The 12,233-nt window shown below is 45.4% G+C and overlaps 2 protein-coding genes across 2 annotated transcripts; one reads left to right on the top strand and one right to left on the bottom strand.

The window, feature by feature from the left end:
- Positions 1-7,959: 7,959 nt before the first annotated feature.
- On the bottom strand, positions 7,960-9,886 carry B0J16DRAFT_360608 (beta-lactamase/transpeptidase-like protein; the record flags this gene model as incomplete). Its single annotated transcript, XM_046129707.1, has 4 exons — positions 7,960-8,788; positions 8,842-9,112; positions 9,163-9,300; positions 9,355-9,886. The coding sequence occupies 4 exons, from the start codon at positions 9,884-9,886 to the stop codon at positions 7,960-7,962; spliced, it is 1,770 nt and encodes a 589-aa protein (XP_045990666.1).
- A 552-nt stretch (positions 9,887-10,438) lies between these two features.
- B0J16DRAFT_298836 (uncharacterized protein) lies at positions 10,439-12,229 on the top strand (the record flags this gene model as incomplete). Its single annotated transcript, XM_046124510.1, has 2 exons — positions 10,439-10,530; positions 10,590-12,229. 2 exons carry the CDS (start codon positions 10,439-10,441, stop codon positions 12,136-12,138), a joined length of 1,641 nt encoding a protein of 546 aa, XP_045990665.1. The 3' UTR covers positions 12,139-12,229.
- Between the last annotated feature and the right edge of the window lie 4 nt (positions 12,230-12,233).

Here is a 12,233-nt window from a genome sequence, read left to right as displayed (position 1 = left end):
ACTTGTAAATATTTTGCTAACTATCATGTCCAGTCGCATCTCTAAGTCCAAACATCCTAAATCTAAGGAATCTTCCAAGTTATCTGAATATATTGCAACTTTCGGTGATTGCGTTATGCCTTGTTCTCGCTGTTTTCGTTTGAAACTGGCTTGTGTTGCCAAAAGTGACTAGTCTTCTTGTTGCAGCAATTGCGTGGAAGCTAAAGTTGTTTGCGATGGTTCCGGCGTTGCATTATATTGTAAGTTTTTCTCTGTGTTTTCCTTGTGGTTGTGTTTTCTGAGCTGACTGTGTGTAGTGCAGAAAAATATGAAAGAGCGTAAGAAGCTTGAGAAGGATGAGCAGGAAGCCGAGGAGGCTTTGGAGGAGGCTATGGCTCGTCTTGCTTGTGTTCGAAAGATGAAGCGTTAACTGAAACAGCGTGGCGATGAGTTGTTTGCTCGCGGAATGCGTTCTCTCGAGGAGTCCTCTGAGCTTGTTCTTAATTAAGTTGAGTCCTTAACTGTATCTGATGCTTAGTTGCAAGGGGCTATTGATTTGATTGACTGGGGTTCGGTTTTTGGCGATGTCTCTTTTGACGAGAATCTGTTTGTCCCTGGTGGAAGTTCTTTAGAAGTTGTTGGGCACTAATGAGATTTTCCGGTGGTTCCCATGTGTTTTCGTTTTCCAGGTAGTTTTTCCATTTTACTAAATATATTGTCTGCTTGTTTTCTTTCTTTATGTTCCTAATTGCTTCTGCTTTGTAGAGTTCTGGTCCTTTGATTTCTTCGGGTTTATTTCCGATTTTGACTTGTATCGTGTTGGCTGCTGATTTAAGTAAGGAAATGTAAAAGATTAGATGGAGCCTAACTTTTGGTAGTAGGTCCAGTTTGTAATTGTTTTCCGAAATTTTCTTGATAATTTTGTAAGGTCTAAGGTACTTGTAATCCAGTTTATGTAAAGGTTACTTTATTTATATGTTTTTTGCTAATAGGTAGACCATCTCTCCCTCTTTAAAGGTTAGTCTCTTAATCCTTTTTATATTATAGTATTTTTTCATTCTTTTCCTAACAAATTCAAGTTCTATTTTTATTTCTTTATGTAAATTTTTAAGTTCTTCTACTTTAAGTATTACAGTAGGGTTTATTGTTTAAGCGTCTTGTTCGTTGTAGTACGCATCTGGGGTAAATCTAAAGTTAGCGTAAGCTGGTATTAACTTTGTGCTTTCATTGTAGGCAGTGTTATAGGCTAGTTATGCAACAGGTAGCTTTTTAACCTAATTATTTTATCCGTAGTTAATATAGCATCGCAAGTATTGTTCTAGTACTTGGTTCATTTGTTCGGTTTATCCATCTGTTTAGGGTCTAAAGGCTATTGAAAGCCAGTGGTTAAGTCCTAGGTGCGACATAAGGGCTTGCCAAAACTTGGCTGCAAATGTTGGTCCTCTGTCCGATAGGATCTTATTTGGTAGTCCGTATGTGCTAACAATATATTGGTAAAAAACATAGGAAAGTTCTTCTGCGTCTGTAGATTCTCTGTAGGGTAGGTAGTATAAGAACTTTGTAAGTTAGTCAACAATAACCATAATGCTATTGTAAAAGATTCCAGTTAAAGGTTCTTCTAACAAAGGTAACTTAGTTATAAAGTCCATTGTGATTAAATCCCAAGGTCGTTGTGCTACCGGTAAGGGTTGCAATGTACCGTAGGGTTTGTGGCGTTGTGCTTTCGTTCTTATGCATACATCGCATTGTTTGACGATTTGTTCCACGTCTTGTCTTGTATACCTGTATCCTTTTTCTTGTAATCGTTTGAGTGTTTTGGTGACACCTTGGTGTCCATGCAGTGGGTGTGAATGAAATTCGCGAAGGAAGTTGCTATCTTTGTTGGTTTTGGCAACTGATTTGCCAGGGTTGCATTGTGGGCATTTTTCCGTGTATTCTTTTGTTATAGTCCAGGCGTGGTCCTTGCACCATTTTTCCAAGGTTATTGGTTCCTTCCTTGTTTTGGCAACCATTCTGGCTGGTTGAGTGAACTGGTATTCTCCCTTTTTATTTTTCTCGAGGAGTTGTTCTTGGGCTTTGCATGTGGCTCCTTCTTCGAAATCGGGTCTGCGGCTGATGGCATTAGCGCGTCCGTTGTCAGATCCTTTGCGATGTATGATTACGAAGTCAAATTCGCATAGGTATTCAGCGTAGCGTAGCTGTTATCTGTTTAATTCTTGCGTTGTTGCGAAATGTGATATGTTTTGATGATTGGTATAGACTTTAACTTGATGTTTGCTTCCCATTAAGTAGTGGCGGAATTCCTTAAAGTAGTTCACAATTGCTAAGAATTCCTTGTTGTAAATAGGGTATCTTAGTTCTGCGCCATGTAGTTTGTGGGAGTAGAAGGCAATAGGGTGTAATCGTCCTTCTGAGTCTCGTTGTCCAATTTGTCCTCCTAGGGCGAAGTCTGAGGAGTCTGTTTCGAGTTCGATTTCCTTGTTGGGGTTGAACATAATTAACACTGGTTCGCTAAGTATAGAGTTTCGTAGCTTATCGAAGGCGTCTTAGGCCTTATTATTCCATTTGAACTTTTGGTCCTTCTTCGTGAGTTCGGTGAGAGGGTTCGCCAATTTGCTGAAGTCTCTAATGAATTGTCGGTAGTAGTTGGCGAATCCTAAGAAGCTTTACACTTCTTTAACTGTAGTAGGGATAGGCTAATCGCATACTGCTGATATTTTCTTTCGGTCTATTCGGATTTCTCTAGGCAAGATAGTATATCCTAAGAAATCAACTTCTTTAATGTAGAAGTAACTCTTTTCTGGTTCTACTAGGAGATTTACATCTTGTAGTGCTTTTAAGACCTTATGGATATATTCCTAATGTTCTTCTTTATTATCCAAGAAGATTAGGATATCGTCTAGGTAGCATACTACAAACACATCTAAGTATTATCGTAGAACATTGTTAATTATTCGTTGAAACGTGGCTAGCGCGTTCGTAAGGCTAAATAGCATTACCAAGTATTCGAAGAGTCTGAATTTGGTTCTAAAGGCGGTTTTCCATTCGTTGCCTTCCTTAATGCGGATTAGGTTGTAAGCGCCCTTAAGGTCGAGTGCAGTGAAGATTTGCTTCCCCTGCAGGCGGTCCTTAAGTTCTGTTATAAGCGGAAGTGGGGTCCTATCCTTAACAGTAAGGTTATTTAATTGCCTGTAGTCCATAATAAGTCGTAGTTTTCCGTTTTTCTTAGGTATAAACATAACGGGGAATCCTGCTAAGGATGTTGATTCTTGTATGTTACCCTTTTGTAGTTCTTCTTCTAGATAGTCTTGTAGCGTGGTAAGCTTGAGTTTATTAAGGTTGTAAATTTTCTAGAAGGGTAGATCGTCTGATTTAAGTATGATCTTATGGTCTTAGCGGCTGTGCTGCGGTACCTTGGTGTCGAGTTCTTCCTTGAACAGTTTATTGTAAACTTGGTATTCTTGGGGTACGTTCTTGAGTCTATCTTCTTCGGGTGGTTTCCTTGGTTCTGACTTCAACTTCTCGTTTAAGTCGTACAGCTGTGCGGTGACTGTTGCGAGGGTTCGCCGAACATGTCGCCTCTTGCCTTTTTCGTATTTGTGTCGTGCTCCCTTTGGAGGTGGGTGAATGTTCTTTTCACGCCGGACTTCGCTGGCTGTCTCAGTCGAAGTTTGAGATCTCTGTTCGTCGTTACTTTCTGAATCGGTGTCCGCATCGGAGGGATCATCCATGCTAATAATCTGGCCAGTCCTCCAATGAAAATGCGGGTTATAGCGGTATAGCCATGGGTATCCTAACATCAGGTCGTATCCTGGTGTGGGGACAATGTCGAGGTCGACGTTGTGTCTTTGAGTTCCGACGAACACCTTTAAGTGATTAATTTCTCGGGTGATTAGTCCTCCGTCGTAGGTAAGTGTTCCTCCTTCAAGGTTCGTCAGCAGATAAGGCTGCGTCTTGTTTTGCCATGGTAGCTGCAAAGTATTGACCGTGCGAGGGTTAATCGCATTGATATCTGCTCCGCTGTCCACTAGTGCGGTTAGCCATTTCCCTTTGATTCGTACTTGTATGTCTAGGCAAGTTCGTTGACCGTGCGTGGTCGATCTTAGAGCTCTTGTGAGTGTCATAGGCTCTGGTTCTTCGCTTGTCTGTGGCTCTAATGGTACAGCAAGCTGTTGTCTTTTCCCGGTTGTCCTGGGTGTCGCAGATCGCATTCGCTGTCGTAGCAGAGTGCGTCATCCGGGCATTCATTGTCTTGGATTGGTTCATCAGGTGTCTCCGTGTCTACCTGGTATCTCCATTGATCGATTGTTCGTCGATTTTGGATGTAAGTGAGGGCTCGCTCTCTCGTCTCTTTATGAGCGGTGAACTTCATTACTTCGTTTTCTAGGAACTGTTTGGATAGTCGGTATCCTACAGTGTCGACAATGAGGTATGGTTTTTGCTGCATGTATTCCTGGATGCTCATAGGGAAACAGTTGTTACTGAGTTTAGCTTGTTGATGTAGTGCGCAGTAGTGAGCTGTACAGGATATCCATGAGATCTGTTTGTGCTTTTCGTTGCTGGGGTACCTTCGCAAGTCGTGGTACGCCATTGATTGTTGGATGGTGGTCTCTAGGTTCTGTTCCTGTTCTGCCGTGATGGCACGGATATAGATGTTGTCATCTTGAGTCGTTTCTGCGCGCTCCTTGGCTTGTTGTACTGCCTTGCTTGTCTGGTCATTCCATTGGTCCTCATATCGAGATTGTTTTGACTTGTGGTTTTTCCTTCGTCCCATTCGTTCTAATTGGGCGTGTACAGCGCTTGGGTAGTTCGGGTCTCGATAGTGTCGGTTGGGGCGAGTTGTCTTAACAGGTATCTCATTGATTTGTTTAATGACTTCTGGCCTTCCCATTATTTCTTATAGTGATTTGAGCGTTCCGTCTGCTTGTGGGACGGGTAGATTGGAGAAGGTTTCGTCTATGAATTTGTCTAGTCCTTGTCGAATTTTTTCAGGTGTAAGGGTACTGTCCTGTTTAGGGGCAGCTTCTTTTCCTTTTCGAGTGACTGCGGCTGTGTGCTCAGTAGTCGCCGTCATGGCGGTTTCTGGCACAGATTCCCATGTGCATGTGGGGTTTTATTGTTTCTCCTGTCGTCGTCTTTCTTGTTGACGATTGTTTGCCTTGGCTCGGTTTTCTGGTTTACTGTCGTACTTCTTTTTGGCTTTCTTCCTCTTTAGGGCCAATTGTCTTTGATGTTCTTCTTCTGCTTGCATCCGAGCTTGTTCTTGTTTTCTGTATTCGATGGCTTCATCGATGCTTTTTTCATGTGCCGCTTGACGGGCACGGCTGTTGTCTTGCGTGTCAACGTCATAGCCGGATCTGGTCATCGCGGCTCGCTTCGAGGTGCGTACTGCCATCTGTGGTTCTTCTTCTTCCTGTGTGTTAGTTCGTCGTGCTGTCTTACCTTCAGGTACTGGTCGGTACTTTTGGTTAGTTTTCACAGGGTTCCGGCAGTCTCGTTCTTGGTGTCCTTTCTTGCCACAGTTCCAGCAGGTTGGAGCTGGTCTGTTTGATTGAGTGGCGTTGACATTCATAGGTCCTGCCTGCGTTCCATAGGAAGTGTTGGCTTGTCTCTGTCTTCCCTGGTTCGCGTAATTGCGGTTCGAGCTTTGCTGGTTTTTGTTCCAGTTGGGTGTGTAGGCCTGTCCTTGCTTGTTAGCCTGTTTTTCTTTTCGTCGTTCGAACAACTGATTGTCGATGTCTACCGCGAGAGACGCTAGCTCGTCTAGTGTCTTGGGTTTCTCTCTTGCATACACCATTGCGTCTTTTACGTCGGGCTTTAGTCCTCGGTATACTTGGGACATGTGAGCTGCTTCATTCCAGTCTAGTTTGGCTGCCTGGAATCGATATTCCGCAAGGTAGGTAGAGGCTGATCCCTTTTGGACCAATTGACGAATTTTTGCTTCGGCCTCGCGTTTCTCGTCCGCGATTCCGAACGCGTGTGTGAGTTCTTTTTCGAAGTGTTCATACTTCTCATAGACGTAAGTGGTCATTTGTTTTCTGGCGTATGGCAGGTTATGGACATAGTCCCTGAGGATAGGTTCCATGACCCTCTGGGCTTTATCCTTGAGAAAGCTTATGGCGTGTTGTACTCTAAGTTCGTCGGTACTGAACTGAGTAGGGTAGTACATCTGATAACTGCGTAGACTGGTGAGGAATCCTTGTAGTTTGTCCGATTCGCCTCCGTAGGGGTCTGGTTGGCGAGGTCGAAGGATTTCACCTGGGTCTTTTCCGTTGGCGGCAAGGGCAGCAGTATGTTCAATATGCTCCCTGTAGAGGTTCTGGCTCTTCTCGGCCTCTTTGCCGAGTCCTTCGGCGAGGTTAGTAACATGTGCCACCTTCGCTTCAAGGTCCTCAATCTTGTTTTTGGCTACCTCCGAGTTGAATTTGGCGGCATTGAGGAGTTCATCGTGCCGTTTGTTGAGGTCGCGAAGCCTCCTTTTGAGTTTTACAACTTCGTCCTCGTGGCTGCTCGGGTGAGCAGGAGCGATGTCGTCTTCCCCTTCATCTCCGGTGTCCATGGGGAGGTCAAGCTCCTCTTCCAGGGTGGGGTTAGTGCCAGGTGGAGTTGCCTGAGGTGGCTGTTAGCCACGCTGGGCGGTAGAAGGTCGGTTCAGGGTAGCAGGAGCCATTGCGTAGGTATTGCTCAGTGTTACGCGGTATAGTCTAAATAAGAGCTATTAACGTGTAACGGTTAGGATTCCTAAGGGATAAACTAGTCCATACTAGGTTTATGTTAGCAGATATATAGGGCGTAGATACTGAGCGTTGCAAAGTGTTACGTCTCTTAATAGTGAATAGAGCGGGTTAGGTGTATTTAGGTAAAGAAGTCTTATTAATAGCTGGTAAGCTAAGTATTCTATCTACTGCTAAGGGAATGTATATATACTTAGGTGTCTGGTAGGGACCGTTGTGGTGTTGGGATTGGGACCGCGGTGTCAAACCCGTCGGTCCTGGACCGTGGTGATGATACTCCGTGGACCGATGAGTTGATGCGTCGGTCCAGAGAGGTAGGTTTTTATTGGTGAAAATTGTGGGGCCCACGTGATGTAACCGCTGGGGTCGTAACACAAGTTTTTATATATTATCCCTTAAGTTTAATTTTAAAAATTTAAGCTAATATTAAATATAATTAAAATAAATAGTAAATAAATATTAAATAAATATTAAATAGATTTTAAATAAATTCACTAAGCTTTTAAATATTAACTATTAGCTTTTACCTTAGTTAATAGAAATAGTATTACCTCTTATAGCTCTTAATTTACTTTCTATCTTAATAACTTATCTTTTTATTTTAACTAAGTCTAATAAAATAACTAACCCTAGCCTAATATTCTTTTCTAATAAAGAGCAGAAGTCTCTGGAGAAGTTTAGCTATTTCCTAAGCTACCTAACATTGTTTGTAATCGCTTCTAATATTGAGCTTAAGTTCCGTGGTAATACCACCGATCTTGAAACAGCGGTGGAGTCATCACATTTCGATGCTAACCTCAAGGTCGGATATAGCCCGTTTAGTTTAAGTGCTAGCCACAGTCAAGACAAATCTAGCTCTAAGACCAAGATGGAGACAACGGCGTCTGGTACGAGGATCAAGGTTAAAGCACCTTCTGTTATCGGATGGGTTACCACTATGTTGACTAAACTACCACGAGAGAAGGGAACCAACAGTCTCGTTCAGACATTCTTTCAGAGAAGACTGTGTAGAATGCTATAGCTTGATAATTGTTTGTTGGGTATTATCTTGTCAGGGATAGCAGAGTTTCAGCAAACAATAACAAATTGAACGATCTTAACAGCACTGACTATCGAGAAATACAAGAACTCATTTTCTGGCTGTTGTCTATTCTACCAATCTGGTTTCTATCTAAGTGTGTCTTCTAGGAGTCTAGTTTACAATATGTTGTCGCTATTTGGAATTTACTCCAATAAGCTGTTAGGCTCAGTTGACCTTTTTGAGCGTTTCCCTCGCAACCCTGACCTGAAGTTCCGTTGCCTTACCGCTCTGATCAAGCTTAAACTCAAAGTCATCAACCCCAACGCTCCCATAGGTCAGCGAGTCCACTCCTCCCCACGATAGGCACCCACCACTGAAGGGACCGGTACTCATGTATGCTACGTTGACCTCAGTATCAGGTTCAGGTTCAGATACATTCAACCCCTTAGCATCAAAGGTGCCTCTGAAAGACATTTTCTTGTTCCCCTCAATCATCGGGTATAACCTCAAGATGGGGGTTACTTCCAGCCCAGGCCACCACATAGCAGCCAAGGTAGCAAGGACGTCAACATCTCCACGGGTCCAATTCTGCACTACGAGCGTATCATCCATCTCGAGCGTAACCTTGGTATCAGGGCCCTGGAATGTACCGGTAAACCGCGCGACGGTGGCCTCGCGTGCTGCCTCCTCAGCCGCTGGCAGCAGAGTCTGCGCGAGAAGATCAGGAATGTAGCTCAACAGGACGTCGCGACTAGGTCCTGCAAAAAGAGTGACGTAGCCAATTCCATGGTCTGGCGAAATGACGATGATGGCAGTGTAAAGCCCAACCCCGCCATTCTTCGCATACAAATCGACAACTCGTGTGCCGCTGCTGCCGAGGGGAACGAGGGTACGACGGATCTCCCAGGGCATCCCGACCGATATGTGGAGGTCTGCAGTATGGGTAACGGGCTTCAACCACGCGCGGGTCGTGGCTGGGGCGAGGATAGAGGACTTCAGAATAGATTGACCGAGACGGGTGAGATCTGCAGATGTAGAGAACATACCGCCGTAGCTATTGAGATTTAGTATTGAGGACAGTGGTTGAAGAGAAACAGAGAGACTTACGGACTACCATCACCCCAAGTATTGTTCCACCCTGATAGCAGCTCATTCTCAGGGATAACGGCGTTGATCTTGCCCTTCGGAGCCTCCAGGCTTGTGCGTTTCATAGAGAGGGGCTTGAGTAGTGAGGATTGAAAGGACTTGTCGAAAGTCTTTCCGGTCATTCCTTCGAGTCCATAGGCGAGAATTTGGTACGCGAGGTTCGAGTACACTGGTGTGTTTCCACTAGATGTAATCGGGAAGTGGTTATTGGATGTAATGCCGTTGAAGAACTCTGCAGAAAGGTATTAGCATATTCCTTCAAGTTTGTATTTACCAACTAACTTTTGCGAGAACAAGCTCCTAGCTCCGGATCCGCGAGATCGCACTTCCGTTGCTCATTCTTGCCAAGAATGGGGAAACCATACTTTTCAGGATCATTCTTGGGGGATCCAATCAGGGATTCCAGATCAAAGAATCCGACTATATATAATGGTTAGGGGAGCTGAGATTAATACCACTCCGAGCAGTACTTACAGTTGCGACTGATACCTGACATATGCCCACAGAGTTGCCCGATGGTGATCTCGTTCCACTGGACTTGGCGAGTCGGATCACCCTTGCCCTTCTTGGCTGCGCGCGCAAGCTCAGGAACCCACTTCGTCACAGGATCGTTCATATGGTCCATTCCCACCTCAGCGAGTAGTGTATAAACGGTAAGGAGTTTCGAAACACTACCGATACGGAAAACAGAATTTTCGTCGAGCTTTCCAGAGGTTAGGAATCCCTTCATGGCTGAAGGAACGTATCCATGCTGGAAGAGGGTGTCGGAAGCGGAGAAGGCTTGGACGTAGAGAGTGGTGTTGAGCTCATGGAACGTCCCATTACGTTCGAGCTCCTTGAAGGTTTTGTCGAGATGGGCAATGGCGTTTGTTACAGCGCTGGACTTTGCTAGGTGTTGGACAGGTGGGAAAACAGGACCCAGGAGAGGGCATACGGGTTGTTGGGCATTGGCTTGCTGTGGTAGCACAGCTAGCCCCAGGGAGAGAAGAAGAGAAAGGTAGTGCATATTTGGGAAGGGAGTGTAGTGATGACTATAGAGAATGGGAACTGATTGTTAGAGAGACGGCGACATTGTTTACTTTATACAATGAGATATATGGAGAAGAAGAGGATGGGACATGGGGATAAAAGTCATATTCAGACTATGAATTACACATCTACCCAATACTCATGATGTAGTATTTAAAAAGTCTTGTGATTGGTCGGCTCGCTCAATGAAATGACAGTCAGCCTCACCGGCAATTTTCAAGCAAACTATAGTGTAAGCTGAAATTGAAAAGGTAACCAATCAACGCCTGCTTAGCCTGTAGATGCTTTGTGGTTGGCCGGCTCGCTCGATTGAAGCTATAAAGAGCCTAGTCTCCCACTAAGCCACTCTTGGCTCTATCGTCATGGGATACTGGAGAGAAGTGGGGCTGCACGGTCGGTCTCAGCCCCCGGGTAAGTAAGCGTTCTTTTCTTCCACCTGCAACTGAAAGATTTCTGCATATGGAATTGCAATAAACCGAGAGGCAGCACATATTCTTTATATTGTGCGCTATTTTTCAATGTTGTAGTTATGGCCATTAATGGGTCTGTAACAGTTTGTGGTGCTAGTCGACCGCGCCGAGCTTACCACACTAAAGCGAAGACGGGATGTCAAACTTGCAGGTTAGCTCCGTCGCATCATATCGCTGGATCACATCGGATACTGACATATCAACTGCTAGGATCCGGAAAGTGCGTTGCGATGAGGCTAAACCCGCATGTACACGCTGTACCTCCACTGGCCGGAAATGTGATGGCTACACTTCCCCTCCATCCTCTACACCCAGCAAATCACCTTCTCCTCAACCTTATCACCGCCCTAATCCCGCCGCTGATCTCAAACTCATTCTACCACGTCAAAGCCCCGATGAGTTACGCAGCTATCGATACTTCCTTGAAGTCACAGCCCCATCCCTCGCCGGCACGTTTTACTCCGAATTCTGGCTTACCGAGGTACCGCGAGTCTGTCTATTGGATGCAGCAATCTGGCACGCTGTAGTCAGCCTGGGCTCTGCACACGAGGACTTTGCCGAGAATGGCCGCGGCTCGCGGAGTTTGTTTGCACTGAAGCAGTTCAATTCATCCATTTGCTGCCTTACCGAGTCACGGTCGCCGAGACATGCGGATCAGTGGAGGGCGCTTGTTATTAGTGCTATTTTCACGCATGTATGTACCATCAAAGGGCTTCACGATCAGACGCGGATACATCTTCAGGCTGGATGCAATCTGCTCCAGGAGCTTCAAGGCTGTGGCACTGGAGATGCAAAGACTTCGCAGCAGCATACCAAGCCCGAGAGCTGGATTTCATCGGTTCCGATATCAATTGCTCCTGTACAGTCTATCCTCATGAACCTTAAGCTCCATGCAAATGCGCTTGATCACGGCGGGATTGTCGATTGTCCAACTCTACTCTCCCAGAACAAGACAATTAACGCATGGCGTTTCTATACAGCACCATCGCCTTCGACCATTCTGACGCAAGAACACATTCGCCAAACCCATCGCGCTGCCGAGTCCCTGTGCAGTGGACTGATTCTGTTCTCGCAAGAAAATGCCAAGCATCTCTTGGATCTTCATACCGGCAAATCCGGATTGGATGGGCTCTCTATGCTAGCAGCACGACAAGAGATGCATACACGATGCTTCAACGAAATCAGCAAAGCACTCGAAATGTTCCAACAAGAGATGACCACACCGGGCGGTCCAAAGTTGGAAGCACATACTATTCTCCCGGTGCGATTATCCCACACTACCAACCGCGTCCTTTTTATCGAAGACCCTGCCGAGCATGACTTGGTCAAACGTCAGCAGGGTCTCCCTGCCCTGTTCACATCTATAGTCGACCTCTGCGAGAAAATCATGAATCTTGATCCTACAAAGACCCGCGGTGTATCTTACACTCCACAGCTCTTCCTTGTTGCTCACAGTGGTACTGAACTGGCAACTCGCCAGCGCGCTGTCAGCCTGCTGCGTCACCCGCGACTGGACGGTGGGTGGGATAGTCTTATATCCGCAAGCGTTGCCGAGGCAATCATGGACAGAGAGAGGGAAGCAGCATTTCAATACTTGGGCATTGAGACTGCAATGCAAGAGGATGAGACCGATCCCATGTTTCGCATATATAACTTTACATTTGCTTTTAGAGGGAGCAGAGAGGCACAAATTGTCCTCCGAACCTGGTATGAGAAACTCAATGAGATTCCTGGCCAGGTGAGGCTGATACAGTGGTAACAATTAATTTGATATAGCTTCACCAGTAAATTTGGCTGCCAGCTGTGTATGCACTTTCGAGACAAGGTTGATGAAAACGAGGTATGCCTGGCTTA

Source organism: Fusarium flagelliforme, assembly GCF_020744385.1.
Source record: "Fusarium flagelliforme strain FIESC 12 MPI-CAGE-AA-0113 chromosome Unknown B0J16scaffold_1, whole genome shotgun sequence".
Classification (NCBI taxonomy): Eukaryota; Fungi; Ascomycota; class Sordariomycetes; order Hypocreales; family Nectriaceae; genus Fusarium; species Fusarium flagelliforme.
This window is presented reverse-complemented; position numbering and strand designations above follow the sequence as displayed.